The sequence below is a fragment of the Arvicanthis niloticus genome, chromosome 19 (genome assembly GCF_011762505.2).
Source record: "Arvicanthis niloticus isolate mArvNil1 chromosome 19, mArvNil1.pat.X, whole genome shotgun sequence".
Lineage (NCBI taxonomy): Eukaryota > Metazoa > Chordata > Mammalia > Rodentia > Muridae > Arvicanthis > Arvicanthis niloticus.
Genome location: NC_047676.1, coordinates 41,788,593 through 41,805,782, shown reverse-complemented (window position 1 = coordinate 41,805,782; position 17,190 = coordinate 41,788,593). Strand labels below are relative to the sequence as shown.

At 43.7% G+C, this 17,190-nt stretch overlaps 1 protein-coding gene and 1 long non-coding RNA gene across 4 annotated transcripts in view; one reads left to right on the top strand and one right to left on the bottom strand.

Annotated features, from left to right (window-relative positions):
* Positions 1-17,190, top strand: part of Ankrd55 (ankyrin repeat domain 55) — an 89,838-nt gene that overhangs the window by 29,936 nt on the left and 42,712 nt on the right. For 2 of the 3 annotated variants that reach the window (XM_034523215.2, XM_076916209.1), the window contains exons 4-5: positions 3,813-3,922; positions 11,314-11,374. In XM_034523215.2, coding sequence (XP_034379106.1) covers positions 3,813-3,922; positions 11,314-11,374 — 171 coding nt within the window. Of the gene's footprint in view, positions 1-3,812; positions 3,923-10,954; positions 11,149-11,313; positions 11,375-17,190 lie in introns of those variants that run through there. The other variant, XM_034523216.2, reaches the window with a different exon arrangement.
* On the bottom strand, positions 856-15,368 carry LOC143435085 (uncharacterized). The gene is made up of 5 exons (XR_013105068.1): positions 14,821-15,368; positions 9,175-9,324; positions 7,380-7,532; positions 6,509-6,550; positions 856-1,980 (listed from the first exon to the last, which is right to left on the bottom strand). It is a non-coding gene; the product is annotated as an uncharacterized LOC143435085 (long non-coding RNA).

Below are 17,190 nucleotides of genomic sequence, written 5' to 3'. Positions count from 1 at the left end.
GAGATTCAGTTAAGGCTTGGCTGGGGTTAGATGAAAATTAGCTGAGTGGAAGCTCCAAGCTGCTGAATGTGACAAGTGATGAGAACTGGGAAGGGTGAGGGGACAAGGGTATGGGGACACAGACGTCACAGACATGGATGTCGGGGTCGTGGGTGTCGGGGATGAGGGCATCAGAGACGTGAGCGTAGGAGATGAGAGCATCGGGGACATGGGCATCGGGGACTAGGGCGTTGGGGATGTACCAGGATCACAGGGGCAACGCCAGCAAAGAACTCGCTCAGTTCATAGCCAGTGCTCACATTAGAAACTGTAATGCCATCTCTCGTACTAGGGATTTCAGCTCAGCATTGCCCAACATTAAACAGAGCTCGGTTAAGACTCACTGAAAATCCTCTAGCCCTCTCCTCTCAGATACTCTCTGTGGTCCTGGAAGCTCCCCAAGCTGGCTTAAATCCATGTGAAACAAGCCGAACCTGCCATGTGGGGCACAGTTTATTGCTTTCCTTCTTTTCCAGCAACATGGCCACTACCCTGTCACATCTGTTGCCTCTTGCGTTCACTGCTGCTGCCAGTTGATAGTCACAAACTTCTCCCAACCAGCCCCCCTACGGACTCACCCCTTCAGCCCCACCGAAATAAAACACTTCCCTTCCCCACACCACCCCTTCCTGCCACACAATTCAGAGTTTGCAATGATGCATTGCTCAATTCCCACAGAGATTTTCTTCAGAGGCCACTTTAATTTTTTTTTTTTTTTTTTCCTTGCAAACACTGTTTCTGGGACCCACAAATGATTTTCTTTCTTTCTTTTTTTTTTTTTTTTTTTTTTGAAATGTGGTCCACAGGCCTCTTAGATCAACATCACTTAGAGGTCTTATTTGAAAGGCAGGTTCTGAAGTATGCTAAGACTTCCTCAGTTAGAAACTCCTTAAATAGCTTGCAGGCAGAGGAGGATGGGAGCCTGCAGGTTAAACTAATCTTCCTGGCAAATTTGGAGTCTGCTTGAGTTTAAAGACCACTGCTCTGTATGTGTTAGCTGAGTGAGTCTCTGTTTCTCAGACAGATGTAAGATCACCCATCAGTCACCTCCCTTGTAACACATGCCTTCATGACTGCTCTTGATATAAACTGAGCTTTAAAAAAGAAAGGCAAAATTTTTCGTTAATGGTCAGAGGAAGAAATTCTTTATTAATAGTTGGGACAGTTTCTAAAGTTGACTGCCATTGGACTCTATAATATGGTGGAAACAAATTATATGTCTTTAAAAGACTCTAAGTGCCCCACTAAACATCAATTATGAGGGGCAACTTGGAGTGTGGAAAGGTGGCACCTTTGTGGGCAGCTCTTGCCATTCTAAAGAGCTACATGAGGAAACTAGTAACAATACACAGTGTGGGCTGCCTGCGTCACTGTGCCTGGCCTCTGGGTGAGTCCCCAAGGCCCACTGGGAAGAGGAACATTCTGGGGACTGCTGTGGAATCCAGCAATGTCTAGGTTTGACCACTAAGAGAAACTTGGCAAAAGAGGCACTTAGAAACTGAGGATCAACTCAGGGTACAAATAAATTTGTAGACATGGGACCTTGGGCAAATCACTTCACCTTTTTGGGCCTCAATCCACACATACATACATACATACATACATACATACATACATACATACATATTTGGTTTTTCAAGACAGGGTTTCTCTGTGTAGCCCTGGCTGTCCTGGAACTCACTCTATAGACCAGGCTGGCCTCAAACTCAGAAATCCACCTGCCTCTGCCTCCCAAGTGCTGGGATTAAAGGGGTGTGCCACCACTGCCTGGCACTCAATCCATATTTTTTAGGTGTAGTTAAAAACAATAACCTAAGCTTATCACACCTGAAGGAAAAGGTGGAGCCTGCCAGAAGGTAGTAGGTAGGTAGGACACTCATTTGTTGCTTCAGAATAGTATCAAGTGTTTCCAATGTCTTCGTTGGTTTTAAATTTTCCTTTCTGAAGAAAAGAAAAAAAAAAAGAATGAAGAAAACCACATATACACACTGAGTTCCAGGAAACATTGCAAAATATTTTATAGATATTTCAAAGCTTACTCCACCAAAAGCTCTGCTTTTTCAAAGACTGTATGAGTCTAGCACTTAGGCAACTCTGATGTTTGCCCAAAGTGCCTTGCTGTTGTATCCTCTGATTCATTCATTTTTTTTTCTTTTAAGCAGAGAACTCGATGACTTCGATATTGGCAACTAGAAACAGATTTAATACATTAGTAAACTGTGAGTCAATAGTGACAATGTCTCCAAATATTTGCTTTACTTAGGACAGATAATGCTGGTCAATTCTACAGAGCTTTACTTGGTATTATAGCCCATGACATTTATTTAGTTTTGATTCTTGTGACAGGGTCTCATGTAGTCTAGGCTGGCCTCCAAGTCACTATGTAGCAAAGGATGACCCTTAACTCCTGACCCTCTTTGTTGTTAACCTCCCAAATTCTGGGATGCTAGGTCTGCACATCTATGCCTGCTTTGGTCCAGGAATTTTGATGTGCTCTTGCTTGACAGATGTCGTCTAGACTCTTAAAAACCACAAGGTTCTCTTTCTACTCTTATTTTCTTACTTGGATAAGATTATTAACCCTTGGGGGTTGGTGCTTCCAATATTGTCATGCTAAGGAAGAGAGTCTTCAATCATCACATCCTACTTGGGCATCTCCAGGCTTGACTACATACAAATAGAGGAAAGGAGAAACTGCTTCTGGATAAAAGGTTATCACATCACTCCTCTCAATGAGAAGCTCAGCTATTCAGTTGTCTGTTTAGAAGACCTTCTGTTTAGAAATGAGAACCAAACTTCATTATCAACAGTGTTGGATCAGTTACGGAAGTATAAACTAAGAAAGCAGTATACATCTAGGCAGGGCTAACCTCAGGTTACTCCTGTCCTTTAACATAAGATAGCAAGAAAAATGACCCAGTCAGAAATGCTAGCCAGCAAGGTGACAATGTAAAAGTTTCAGTTGGTACAATTAGGATGCAGGGAATTCATGAAGCTTCCCGAGAATTACATAGGCCTGTAAAACCTTCCAATGGGTTTCCATTCCTTGGAGAACACTAGTTATACCTTCATGTTAGAAACTCCGGATGTTAGCATTAGAGTCTCAACTACTGGCAAGGTGTGCGGGTTACATATCTAAGCACAAAGAGGCTGACTCAAGGAAGCAACATGCTCTCCTTCAGGTGATTAGAAAAAGAACATAAAATAATAACGAATGAAGGACTACACTTTAGACACAGGAATGTTTCTGGGACACATCGACTGGGACACAGAAGCGGCATTGAAATCTGGTTTTTAGAAGTAGATGTTTTTACTCGAATCAGACAGTTGATATGTATGAGTTGGAGTTTAAGCCACACGCTGAGAGGCCCTGGCAGGTGACCACTGTCACATGCTATCTCTGGTGTGTGGGAGCAAGAGCAGCATGTGAGGCAGTTGAATCCCAGTGAGTGGTCCTGGACACGGAAGGGAGAACCCAGAGAACAGAGCCTGCGTTTATCTGCATATGAAAGGGCAACAATCATACAGAAAACCTGGGAACGTGAAGCTCAGATCTTCTCTGCTCAGGTGCCAGAGCTGAAACTGTAGTCCTTAATGGTTTCAACTTAAACATGCTTTTAGTCAAACCAAAAAAGTGGCAAAACAAACAAACAAACAAAACCAAAACAACAACAACAAAACGAAATTTAAAAGACCTATAGAATGGGTTTCCTGTGCATGTTGACCTGTGTTATGTACAGCCGTGCTATGGAACGATACCATTGCTATTTCAGGGCTGGCTTGAAGGCTGTGTGAGTCTGCTCAGAAACGGTGCCAAACACAACATCCCAGATAAAAATGGCCGCCTGCCCCTGCACGCTGCCACTGCCGAGCCTGATGTGAGGTAAGCAGCTCATTGCACACCAGTCGGAAGAGACATTGCAGGAGAAGGGCATGGAATCCACCCCTCTGTGGCTAATAAAAATGAGACCCATTTTTTACAGATAGGACCACACTAAATGTTCCAGAGTAATCTTAAACTCCAACCTTATTTCCCTCCTACTTCAATGAAACCCCTTTCCTCATAGCCTTTTAATTAAGGAGAAAGGCTACTTTAAGTCACTGGAATTCATATATTCATTCATTCATTCATTCATTCTAGTAGTCATGGTAAATTATTAAATCAATTAACTATTACGGGACCTTTATTATGAACCAGGCAGAGTTTTAGTCCCTAACCATGTCACAGTCACCAAGACAGTCACTGATGTCCCAGAGCCAGCACTGTCAAAGGAATCAAGTGACTCACTAGTAAACAAAGGAGCAAGATACTTTCCAAAAATGACAAGTGTTTTGTAGAAAACCAACAAGCTAAAGCTGCCGTGACATGTCAGTAAGGTTAATGTCCAATGGAGTGAATGTACAGCAAGAGTCTGGGAGTAGGAGAGGCACAAGAGCCTGGAAGTCCAAGGTATGAGAGGCAAAACCAGGAGGGTACGAGCATGGAGCCCATGTGAAGAGATTTACTTAAAGTCAGTGCTTGAGGAGGTCACAATTTGGTAAGATAATGGAGAAACCAAGGGAAAAACTTCTCCCAGTCCAACTGAGTTTCTCACTCCTCATTGGTCAAATTGACCTCTGTCTCCACCATTTTGAAAGCTCCTACAGCAGCTGCTGAAAACATTTCCTACTACAAATAGCAATGTTGCCATGTGGCTCTTCCTTCATACTCTGTTGCCTACAATATGCCTTTAATGGTAGTTCAGCCTCTCCCAGTCCCAGGCCCTGACCAGCAGCACAGGGGGACATGTTGTTCACCTCATCCTCAGTACCCAGGGCCAGAATGAAGACCTGAAGCTCTGTGGAGCTGAAGGGGTTAAGCTATCCTCTAGGAGGGGTGTGAGGGTGTGGCTGGGGAATAACAGGATTTCTTCAGTCATTTTTATAGAAAGTAAAAGGATTGGGAAATTCCGGGTCTATCCCTGAGGCTGGCCGCTTGTTATCTTGGATCATATCCAGAAATAACAGAATTTACTCAAAGCCTTGAGCAAGCCCAGACCATTAACTATCAGTAAACATTGTAGGTAAGTGGATGATGTGTTTTCAGAAAAGGAAAGGGGAGGAGGAAGGAGGACTAAGAAAGGGGGGAAGAGAGGGGAAGAGGAAAAAAGGAAGGAAAAGATTTTATTTTAGACAGCTTGTACACATGTTTAGTCATAAAAGTATATTGTTTTTGCAGGAGTGATCCTGTTTCTGCAGGAGAAAATAAGTTTAAAAACATACCCTGCAAGAATTATTCTGCCTCAATTACTGAATTTAAGTGACTTTATCTGCTTCTTTTGTGTAATTTTAAAAGCCATGTATTCTGAAAGGTAAACGCCCTCTTAAGTTGCAGAAATTATAGTTACTGCAGTAAATAAAACCCTAAGTTGGAGTGCTTCACACTCAAGTTTTACTTCACAGTCCAAATGTCAGTGGTGCTAGGTGGTGCTTGGCTTCCCTCCACATGGTGATTCAGGGACCCAATCACCTCTCCTCTTGTAATGCTGGCATCCTGAAAGATCACAGAATGTCCCTCACTTGACCTAGTGATGGGCAAAGAGGAGCAAAGAGATGCCTTGCTCATTCTTGCAAAACCTCAGGCAAATGTCACCAATCACGTCTGCTCTTCTTCCATTAAAAAGAACTAGTCACTTGCGCACACTTGAATAGAATGAACCTCGGGAAATACAGTCCTGGCTGGGCAATCTCTCTGCCTCTGGTGATTCCCATCCATGAATTGGGAACTCAGATTTAGACAAAAAGTTCTCTCTGCCATCCACACCTGAAAGTGTCTATTAAGTCTTCTCAATCAAAATTACATTCAGGATCAGTTGCGTCAACTAGATTCAACCTCTGAAACAATTAGTTGAAAACCCATTCAAGGGTATGGCCTCTTCCATGGTGTTTGTTTTTGGCTTTTTGAAGACAGGTTTTCTGGGTGTAGCTCTGGCTGTCCTAGAACTCACTCTATACACCAAGCAGGCCTCCAATTCAGAGATCCACCTGACTACCCCTCACCATCCCCACCCCACCCCCTACAGTGCTTGGAGGAAAGGTGTGCACCACCAACACCCAGATCCATGGACTTAATAGATACCAATGTCTCTACAAACACTAGGATCTATCCTGCATAGGTAGAACTTTGAAAGCAAAGAATTGAGGATTCTTCTTCTCTGGATATCATACCTAACGACCCAGGCTACATCATCTGATGAGTTTAATCCAGAAAAGTAAACCTCCTTCTATGTGCTAAAGATACAAGTTTTCTTTTTCTAAATGGAAAGTTGATTCTGAATGGTAAAATCCTGCTTTATAATGCTACTGCACTAACGAAACCCAAAGCTGTGATTATTTTAAGAGCAGTATTTTGTGTCAGGGAGTCTTCTTCAAAATGGATTGGGTCAAACGCTTACCAACCCATAGACAGCAAATAAAGTAGCTGAATTACCTGCAGACACTCTGGGAAGCAGCTTATCCTGAAGGCTTCCTCCTGAGAGTAAACGGGCAGCAATGAGATATTTAGTGGTTGTTTTACTGAGAAATTTTATGACAGTTACATCTGCATTAGGTGTTTGAAGCAGAAACTAACAAAGTCACAGAGTAGGGCTGCAGCCACCTGTTTGAGCGTCAGCACACACTTGGCATTGCTTTCTGAGCAAACAGACCTTGTCTGGCTTTGTAGGCACTTTCCAACATTGCAACTGCACAGGAGAAGCAGAGTCTCTTTCATCAAGGCATGTGAGCCTTAGTTTCTTAAATGGACATGACCTTTAAAATAAAAGCATTCATTTATTTATTTTGTGTGTGTATGCGTGCATGCGTGCACCATGGTTCACACAGTGAGTCAGAGGGTAACTTTCAGAAGTTCTCTCCTTCATCTGTGTGAGTTCCCAGGATGGGTCTACTGTCCTCCTGAGCGCCGCCATTATGGGCCTTGCAGAGTTTATTGTAATGGTCATATTTTATCGGCAAGCCCACGGCCTGTGTTGCCAGGCCTTATGAGAAACAGCCTTACAAAATATACTGGCTCACAATCCGATCATATTTTATTCATTACAGCATCTTCAAAAATCCTATATAAGAAACCACGGGGGGGGGGGGGGGCGGAGTTTTGCTAAGGGAAGGTTGGCTCTGCTTCTCCAGAGAAAACATTTGGAATTTGTATTATAGAAACTTTGTGGTTTATGATCCCGTGCCTGGATTTCTGTGCTTAGAAAGTTCAAACTTCGGTTTGAAACCTGCCTATGACACACACCGGACTGTAGCTCTTTTCTTCCTGTCTTCTGCCCCTGTTTTCTCTGGCTGGTCTCTTCACTCACCTTGCTTTTATTTATGTAACCAAATGCTGCCTAAGATCCTTGTTGGGTTGAGGTCAAGAGTGGCTGGGATTCAGGCTGAACTTGAATCTGGTTTCATCTGACCATCCCTTTGTCTTGGACAAGTTAATATGTCAAGGCAGATAAGTTTCTTTTCTAGAAAGTAAGGGGAGGCAGAATTAGAGGAAAATATATTAGCCACAGTACTGACCATGGTACCTAGTACACTCTGTTCAGAATATCACATGTTAGCATTAAAAATTAAAATCCCCTTATTGCCACCCCACCAGTTCCCACCTTGGCACACGCAGGTCTGCAGAGGGTGTGTACAAACACACAGCTATGTGTGCACACGGCCCTGTAGCAGCATGCAATACCTGTTCACTGCAAAGGGTGCTGGGATAGAAACATTCACTCCCCTTTGTATGTACTCAAGGAAACAGACTGCTTTGGGACTGCATAACTGAACTCAGACTACCCCGTCCCTTTGCAACTTGTGAGCACAGGTCCATCTGTGTTTTCTTCATATTAGTAAGCAGTAGGAACAGCCACCCACCCAGAGACCTTGTGAAAAGCTGTTTACACGGGCTTAAAAATCTGCTGACCCTTAGGTTTCCAAACAGCAAGCTCCTTCCATGTGACACTCACTGAAGGCTATTGACAGGAAAGCCTCAGACTGAAGCTGCTTTTAAACAGTCCAGAGGGACGCTTACATTCTGCCCTTAGCCTACAGAGAGAGTCGGGTTCTCTGATTGGCTTGGATCCACATCCTCTGCTAAGGCCCAGGGAGTGGGGGATTGGAGCAGACGCAGGGATAAGTGATTTATACATTAGCCTGATGACTGCAAAGGAGCCGAGTGCCTGCTCTGAGTTCCCAGCAGGCCCAAGTTTTCTCCCTTACAGTGCCCTGGAGCTGTTTCTTGTACCCTTGGCTGGGTAAAAGAGGGGACAGGATCCTTAGAACAAAGTCCCAACGAGACAGAGTTGTGTTTGTGTAGTCCTGTAGGGACTAGCACTGAAAGGCAAGAAGCAATTTCCTCTGGAAGAAGCCACCAGGCTCTGAAGCACTTCTTCATGGTCTCCATGGTAACAGGCAGATTTTTCTTTTCTTTTTCACATCCTCCCCCCCCCCAGCCCAGCCCCCCCCCCACATTGCCAGCATTTCTGCATCTTTTCATCACTCTTGACTTCAGCCAAAGGGTTTCCTGGCTCTCTGCTTTGGAATCCTTAAGTTACTAATGTTGTAACCTGATGTGAATATTTCATTATAGCCCACTCTTGCATCCAGATGGCATTAAGGACAGGAAGGGGAGATGGCTGGCTTGGGGGAGCATCTCCATTCATTGCCATCACTGGGCTGCAGGGCTGAGAGCCTGCAGGGTCGGTAAGAGGCTCCTGGGACGTCTTTAGCTGATTCCTCTCCCAACTGAATCTCCCGAGGGTGATCAGAGAAGACCCAGAAAAGACAAGACCCAGCAAATTTTTTTATTTTAAATGAACCAATATGGAAAAGTTAGGGGTGGGCACATGAGAGTGATCCTTAGTGCTTCATAAGCACTGACTCACTTAAAATTGTAGTAAATCTTGAGGAATTAGAAGGTATCCTCTTCATTGTACATATGGAGATGCAAACCAGAGAACCTGAATCTCTCTGTAGGCTAAGGGCAGGATGCAGTGTACATATGAGACCCCAAGAGTGTTATAAGTTTTATAAGTTGTCCAAGGGCCCTGAATCATTGGTAGGAAACATTATTCAGTCTCTCATTATTCAGTCATGGCCCTGGGTGAGGGAAGTCACCTGCTAGGAATCCTTGTTTGCTGTCCTGATACCTGAGATGTAGTGGCCTGGAGCTGCTGCTCTGAGATCTGGGGGGCAGTTTGAACAGGTTCCAGTGGAGATGGTGGAAGAAATGTTTCCGGCCACCATACATAGCATCATGCTGGAGTTCTAGGAGAATAAGATTGAGACCAGTAAGCGTTCCAGGGTGGAGGCAGATGGAGACCAAGCCAGATCATCTCCACACCACAGAACAAGGGGTCACTAGGCTTTACAGAGAATATCTAGTTTCTAGTTCAGGCTGAATCACAGGAATGCTATGTGGTGGCTTTAACCAACAGTGTGGTGCATTTCAGGGAGGAGAGAGACAGGCCAACCTATGCTACCCAGAAGTTCAAAGCCAGCTAGAGGAACACAGGAAGATACAAACAGATAAACAATCTAAATCAACAAAAACAAAAAACTTACATTCTCCAAAAGAACAGAAAAATTTTATCACCCCTTAATTTAAAGGAGGCAAGGAATCATTTTGGGAAGTTAATCTGATTCGTCCCTTCTCCTGAGGTGCTCCGACTAACTAAACAATCAAATCATAGGTGTGGAGACTTGGTTAATGTCAGCCAGGGATTGCAGAGAGAAGGGATGTGAGAAGCCCGTGGTGAAAGGCCTCCATCCACAGCATTGGGGGCCCATGCAGGGTGTGGCATGGGATCTATGGCTGTTTACCCCTATTCCAGTCTTCCCTGAGCTTCACTTTCCTGAGAGCCATTTCTCTCCACTGGATTCACAAGGGAGAACCTGTCTGTGTACAGAGGAGCCATTCAACTTGGCCCTAGCTCAGTGATTCCCAACTGTGGGTCATGACCCCTTTGGGATTGCATATCAGGTATCCTGCGTATCAAATATTTACATTCCGATTCATAGCAGTAGCAAATCTACAGTTAGGAAGTAGCAACAAAAATAATCTTATGGTTGAGGGTCACCACAACATGAGGAACTTCGTTAAAGGGTGTCGCAGCATCAGGAAGGTTGAGAACCACCTACCTTAGTTCATCTCCTGATTCCCCTCCCACTTCTGCCCCCACTGCAGACCAAAGGGACCCTAGAGATTAAATGCAACCACTAGAGAGACACAGAGAGGAAACAGTCACCAGTTCAGTCTCACACAAACAGAGAGAAGAAAAGTTGGATTGAAGAATACGACTAAACAGCTTCATTTTCAAATAATTCTTATAAAAGTCATTTCAACCTCTCTGCCTGCGGGTTCTCAGCCCTCATCATCATCATCCGAGTTCACTGACCAATCTCCAGCACCACCTCAATCGTTTCCAAACAGGGCTGTTGGCCAGATTGGCCTGAAAGGTGCTTTTCAACTGTACTGACTAGGCTTCTCCAAGACCCCTTGAATACAGTCCAGATGTTGATGATTTTAAAAATCTCCCTGGTGGTTCAGAGATGGGGCCCAAGGATTGAAAATCTAGGATTAATGTTTCTGGAAATAACAGGTTTGTCTCTTAGACATGTCTACATGCTTTAAGCATATCATCTCAGTCAGTCTCCTTGCTGAGCTATGAGACCAGGACTTACTGCCCCCAAAGTCAGGAAGCTTAGGCAGAAAGACAGTAAGCAACTTGGCTCAGAGCATAGAGTTTGGCAGGACTGACATGTGAACCCAGACAGTCTGGCTCCAGAGCCTGGCCCTAGAACCAGAGCCACCAACCGCCTCTATCTCACGGAGGGAATGTTGACCTCAGACAACCAAGTTCAGGGTAGTGAAACTGAACTGGAGAATCACTGTCTGTTGTGGCTCACTCAATCCTGTCGTCGCCTGCTCAGCTGTCCCTGTTTTACCAGTGTGTGGAGGTGTAAATGCAAGCACTGCAAGTGCTTATGCAAAGGGAATAAAAGCCAGGCAGCACAGGACTTTGGCTACTGAAGTACTATGTGGGCAACAGAGAGCCTTGCTTTGCCTCAGTCCCCAGGAGCACTAAGATGGTGAGAAGCTGGAGAAGACAGGCACATGGTCCTCTTTTCCCTGCTAATGGCTTCCCATGCACCTTTCCTTGGAGAGATGGGAAGAGCCTCCAACTCCATCCCTGCTGTTGTGCTTTAATACCCATTCTAAGCACCCATGGCTGTCTACTCTGTCCTTCCCAACAGGCTCCTCATAGTCCTGCTGCAGCAATCCAGCCTCAGTGAGATCAACCATCAGGACACGGAGGTGAGTCGGTTGTCCCCAGCCACACTCTGCCCGGGAGGACGGAAGACATCCTTTGCACATTCCTCTCAGCGGCAAGCTTCTCTGCTCCTTCAGGCAGAGCTCTAGCAAGTTAGGGGTGAGCAGGTTCCACCATAGAGAGGTTTTCTTGCATTGAGTCATTAGGCTCAATTAATTAATTAATTAGTTAATTATATGACTGAAATTTTGTTATTTCCTTCTGGGCATTCCCTCTCCTGTCTTCTAGAGCCCCCCAAACATAAATAACAAGCAATGGCTTCAGTTGTGGGGTTTTTTGTTGGTTTTTTTTGTTTGTTTGTTTTTGTTTTTGTTTTCTGAGTTAGGAGGATAAACAGAATAGTTCCTGTTAATCATGACTCTTGCTTTCCTACACATTGCTAAGGCAGCCTTGCAGAAGGCTTCCAAGTCACCATCTTTAAACAGAGTTCCAGGTCAGACCCTTCAGCGCTGCCCCAGAGCAGCTAAGGGGTTTCTTATAGTTATTCATTATAGTTATGTCAAATTGTTTGAGGATGAGTGCTGATTTTCGTCGGCCAGTAGATTTCTGTTACAAGCATCCCAGATCCAACGGAAAGACCTGGGCTCTTAGTGGGCTTTCTATACACAAACATGCTTAGCTAGGTTACTCTTCAGCAAGGATTGGTAATACTGAGAAAAGTCTAGTCTAGAGTAAAGATACGCATACACAAGATTCACACTCCACTGGCTTTGATAGACCCAGCTGGTCATAGACATTGAGTTAGGAACCAGCCCCTCATAGCTTCCTTCCAGTTTACGTCTCTGCCCCCAGATGTCTTGAGCCTGTCATCAAAGGCTTCCCACTGACCATCCTGATGACCACACCCAAAAGCCCCTGTTTACAACTTGGGGTTGAGGTTGAACGTCTTCCTGATTTGTGGCTCACACATTGTGTTCACTCCACATCCATGACCGAAAGGCAAACCTCAGAGGACAGGAGTGCACCCTTTAGACTTCTGCTTTAAAAAGATGGCTGCATGGAGCAGTCTGTGCCCATGTATGAAGCAGAGTGCTGTGTCTGCACCCTGGGGATGTCTAGCCCTAAGTAAGCTATCAACCACTTCCCCTACCTCAGCCCCAGCCTCACCCCCAAAGTGGGTCTTATTTAGGCAGCTGGTGATTCAGCCATTCATACTCTAAAGCCAGATGCCACTTGCAGACCTGCAACTCTGGCTGCTTTGAAGCTGAACCAGTAGTGTCCCCAACAAATCATAATTCCCCATCTCCCTACACCACCCACAGAAGCCCAGTTGAACACAGTTTTTTAAAAGACCTCTGGCTCTTTCTCAGGCAAAGTGATCTCTGCTTAAAACAAACAAACACCTGAGGGGCATAATACTACATGCCTTTAATCCCAGGATAACTCGGGAGACAGAGGCAGGAGGATCTCTGTGAGTTCAAGACCAGCCTGGTCTATATATCAAACTCCAGGACAGCCAGGACTACATAGAGAGACCCTTTCAAAACAACAACAACAACTTTTCTTGCTATCACAGCAGTGTTTTGACCAACCAAATTCTAAGCTCAGAAAACAGCAGTCTTAAGGATGCTACGTTCTATCCAATGTCACAGTTTCCTCTTAAACCAATGTCTCAGCAGGTCAGCATCCAATCAAAATTTCCTTCTAATTAGCTTTCCTGTTGTAGAAACTGGAGTGTATACAGCCTGTGGGATGTGAGGTGATTGGCAATTAGGATGTCCACACAAAATTTGACTTTCAAATTAGCTTCATGTACTCACACCCTTATAATACTATGCTACAGACATCTCACCAAGTAAAGAACAGCTGGCTGGGCAGGAAGTATTGCTGTAGGACTCAACTGGGGATTTTTCTCAGGTGAGGGCACTTCAGGAGCTTGCCAGCTCAACCCACCTCTGCAGTAAAGTCCTTCATTGTGGGTGGCCGGAAGGATAGCACTGGTGGAGGTTTTAGGAGGTCTTGGCCAGTGGCTAGTGCTAACAGTTGGGCAGACCTGTGAGTTCGGCAACAGTGCCAGAGGGTCAAAGGTCACCGGAGCCAGGACCACACACAGAGGCCAATCTCAGGTCCTCTGATGATGAGTGTCATCAACACAGAGGCTATAGAAACCCTGTCTTTGGAAGTGTGGCAGTAAGAACCTAGAAACCATTTTCAAAGTTCCAATTTGTGTATCATTTCACTGGGTGGTGGCTTTGGGTTATCAGGGTTCACAGTTTGGGGCTAATTCACTCACATACCAATTTACCACTTTGTGGTGTTGCGTGGCTGGTCCATTAACACATTAGAACTTGCTTCTATTTCCTACCAGAGCTTCTTGGTGGCAGGCTTACAGTCACACAAAATGGTTTTTAAGTTACACATAATGGTTCCACTAATGTTTCCAAACCTGTGCTTTTCATACTGTGTGCATCTACATGAACACATGTAAATTTAAAATAGGATGAGCTCTGTGTATTTATGAGGAACTAGTCCTGAGCTCTCTCTAGGATACCAGAAATCAGAAGTTCAAGTGTTGTCTATAAAACAGTGTAGTTTTTTGCCAGTAACTTACGCTCATCTTGTCTCAGACCTCAGATCTCAAGAGTGATGACAGTAAATTCCTAAGGTATCGAAAGCAATGTGTAACAGTTGTTAGACGGCATCATTTAATGACAAGAAAGAAGTCTGTGCATGATTAAGACAGTTTTGATCGCCCACAAATATTTTCAATCCTCATTTGGTTGAATCCATGGATGTGAAGCCCATAGATGGGGAGAGTCATAAACAGAGGAAAAGGGGAAAAAACAACTTCTGAAAAAATTCTAAAACTAGAAGGTGATGCTCTTATGTCAAGAAAATGGGTATCATTTTAGAGATTCTCCTATGTCCTATGAGTTCATGACATGAAACAACTCTTCTGGGGTCCAGTTTTTATATACTCATATTTTCTTTCAATTTAGTAACTTCAATGCTACATGTAATATTAGGAAGCCCCTCCCTCACTAATTCCAGCCAACCACCTGGACCTCTCAGTAATCATTTCACCCACCCCCATCTTTACATGTAGTCACAGAAACCAGACTACTACACAGGAGGTATCACGCTCTGTGTGCTTTTCTTTGAGTTTACTTTTTCAGCTCTCCATGTCCATGGGTAGAAATCTGGTCCACACCAGGAAAACACTTTGATCCATTTCTCCATTCCTCTGTGAATGGATACTCTGGTTGCCTCCAGTTTTTCCGTCATCATAACACTATTCTAAAAATGCAGTCTTATGCAAGTCTCCTTGAGTCCCTTACTAAAGAATTTCTCTAGAAAAATAATTTCTGGGTAATAGCATGCTCATTTTTAGTTACTACATACTACCTACTTGTTTCCCAAAACACCAATTTATATAGCTTGGCCAATAGGCTAAGTACCCTTTTCCCAAGCGTTGTTGAACTGTACTTACTTATTTGCATTCTCCACTTGAGACTGTGTCCTCTGTGCATTCGACACTCTCCATGTATCTTCTTTCATGATCTGCCTTTTTGCATCCCCTTTCCATTAATCTACAGGGGTGCTTGTCATTTTCTTGTTGTTTTATATATTCTGAATGCTACCCCTTTGTCTTGGCTAGGTTCAAAATATATTTTCAGTTTGCCAAACTATTCACAGTGGCATATCCACAAACTTGTGAATACGATTTATTTAAGATGATTGTTTTTACCTGTGTCTCATTTTGCTTTAAGTACCTTTTTTTTTTTAATTTTTTTAAAAAAAGAATGCCTATCTACCCTCAGAAACTTAATTACGGAGGACTAAATTTTCTCTTAGTTTGTCTGTGGTTTCATTTCTCGACTCTTTATTCTATTCCAGTGATCAGCATTTTTTTTTTCCTGTTTCATTCTTACTCTGCTGTTTGGTTGCAAGCTGACTTCTTTAGAAGCTATCCACACTGAAGAGGCTCACAGTGGGAAAGGCTGGATGGGTCAGGTGTCCTATGCATAGGTAGTCTAAAAGGCTCTCAGGAAAAAAAAAATTAATGGAGGCTCTCTAGTTCAGAGAGGGAACTATCAAGTTGCTGGCTGTCTGGAATCTAGGCTCTCCTGCTCTTGTCTTAGCTTTCACAGGAAGAGCACGCCATCAGGAGGAGCTGTGAGCTGTTGGCATCTGGGTTAGAATTCTTAGTGCATCCATTCAGAGAAGCACCGGCATGCTTGGTATTTAGAATGCAGTGTTGATCTTATGCGTGATTTTATGTTAGTACAATTTTTTAGGATCAGCCTCATAATCCAAACACCAGTTACAACAGTACTCTGAGCTTCAACTTGCAAAAGCAGATGTGAAGTTCTGGACATGATCCATGGCACCAGTCCCATTCTCTGCATTCCTAGTACGTAACTCTAGCCAGTGTGCACCCAAAAGCAAAATCAGAAGAAATAGTCCCTGGCTCTAGACATCTGGCTTGGTGGTTAACAGAAGGCAAATGTTAGAGCATCTAAATATCCCAAAACTTTACACTAAAACTGACCATATTTTAAAGTGGAGTAAAGTCACTCCTGCTTAAGAGACTTTAACTCCCTCTATCCCCACCCCCAAATTCCATAAGCTTCTGAGAACAATGTCTCTATCATCTCTGTACTCCTTGACTCTATCTCAGTAACTTACATAGTGGATATCAAAAAGTGTGTGTGTGTGTGTGTGTGTGTGTGTGCGTGTATGTGTGCCTGTGTATCTGTATACCTATACATGTGTGTACCTGTGTGACTGTGTATCTGTGTGTGTACATGTATGTGTGTATGTGTGTGTACCTGTGTGCCTGTGTGTGTACATGTGCCTGTGTGTACGTGTGTGTGTGTGTGTGTGTGTGTGTGCGTGTATGTGTGCCTGTGTATCTGTATACCTATACATGTGTGTACCTGTGTGACTGTGTATCTGTGTGTACATGTATGTGTGTATGTGTGTGTACCTGTGTGCCTGTGTGTGTACATGTGCCTGTGTGTACCTGTGTGTGTGTGTGTGTGTGTACGTGTGTGTACGTGTGTGTGTGTGTGTGTGTGTGTGTGTTTTAATGGAGAGATGGCTCAGTGATTAAGAGTATTTACTACTCTTGCAGGAGTCTCAAGCTTAGTTCCCAGCACCCATGTCAGGGTGACTCACAATCACTTACAGATCCAGCGTCAGGAAACTGAATTTTCCTGGCCTCCACAGACATTGACTGGTATGTAGGTCTCTCTCTTGCACACATACACATACACTTTAAAATAATCAAATAAATATTTTAAAAAACTGGTACATAATTTATCTTAATTGATATGATATATATTATATACGTACATTACATATAAATACACATTATAAAAAGAAACAGAAAAATTTAATTCAGGAAAGAGTCATTCAATTCATGTTATTTTTACACTAAAGTTTCTTTCCCCTCTGTTTTGTTACCTAACTCAATTACATATTTCACAAATCAGACAATTCTACGTGCCATTAGTTATTTCCAGCATCTATTCCCAAAAATTAATATTTTCTATCACTTAGCATCTTTCAAAAATGTCCTATAGATTCAAGACCAGGGAATTCTCACTCGTGTTTTGCTGCATGGATAGGTTTCCCCTTCCTTACCCCCGGCTTCTCTTTCCTGTATCACCTCAGCCATTTTGGGAACTCAGCCCCCTGGCCTCTTGGTTGGTCTCTTGGCACGCTCCTGCCTCTTACCCACCATCTCTCTTCTCTTCCTCTATCTCTCTCCCTTCCCCCTATCTCTCATAGACCTGTTCATATACAGTAAAGCTCTCAGTTCATATCTAAGAACAGTCATGTCCTCATTTTTTTT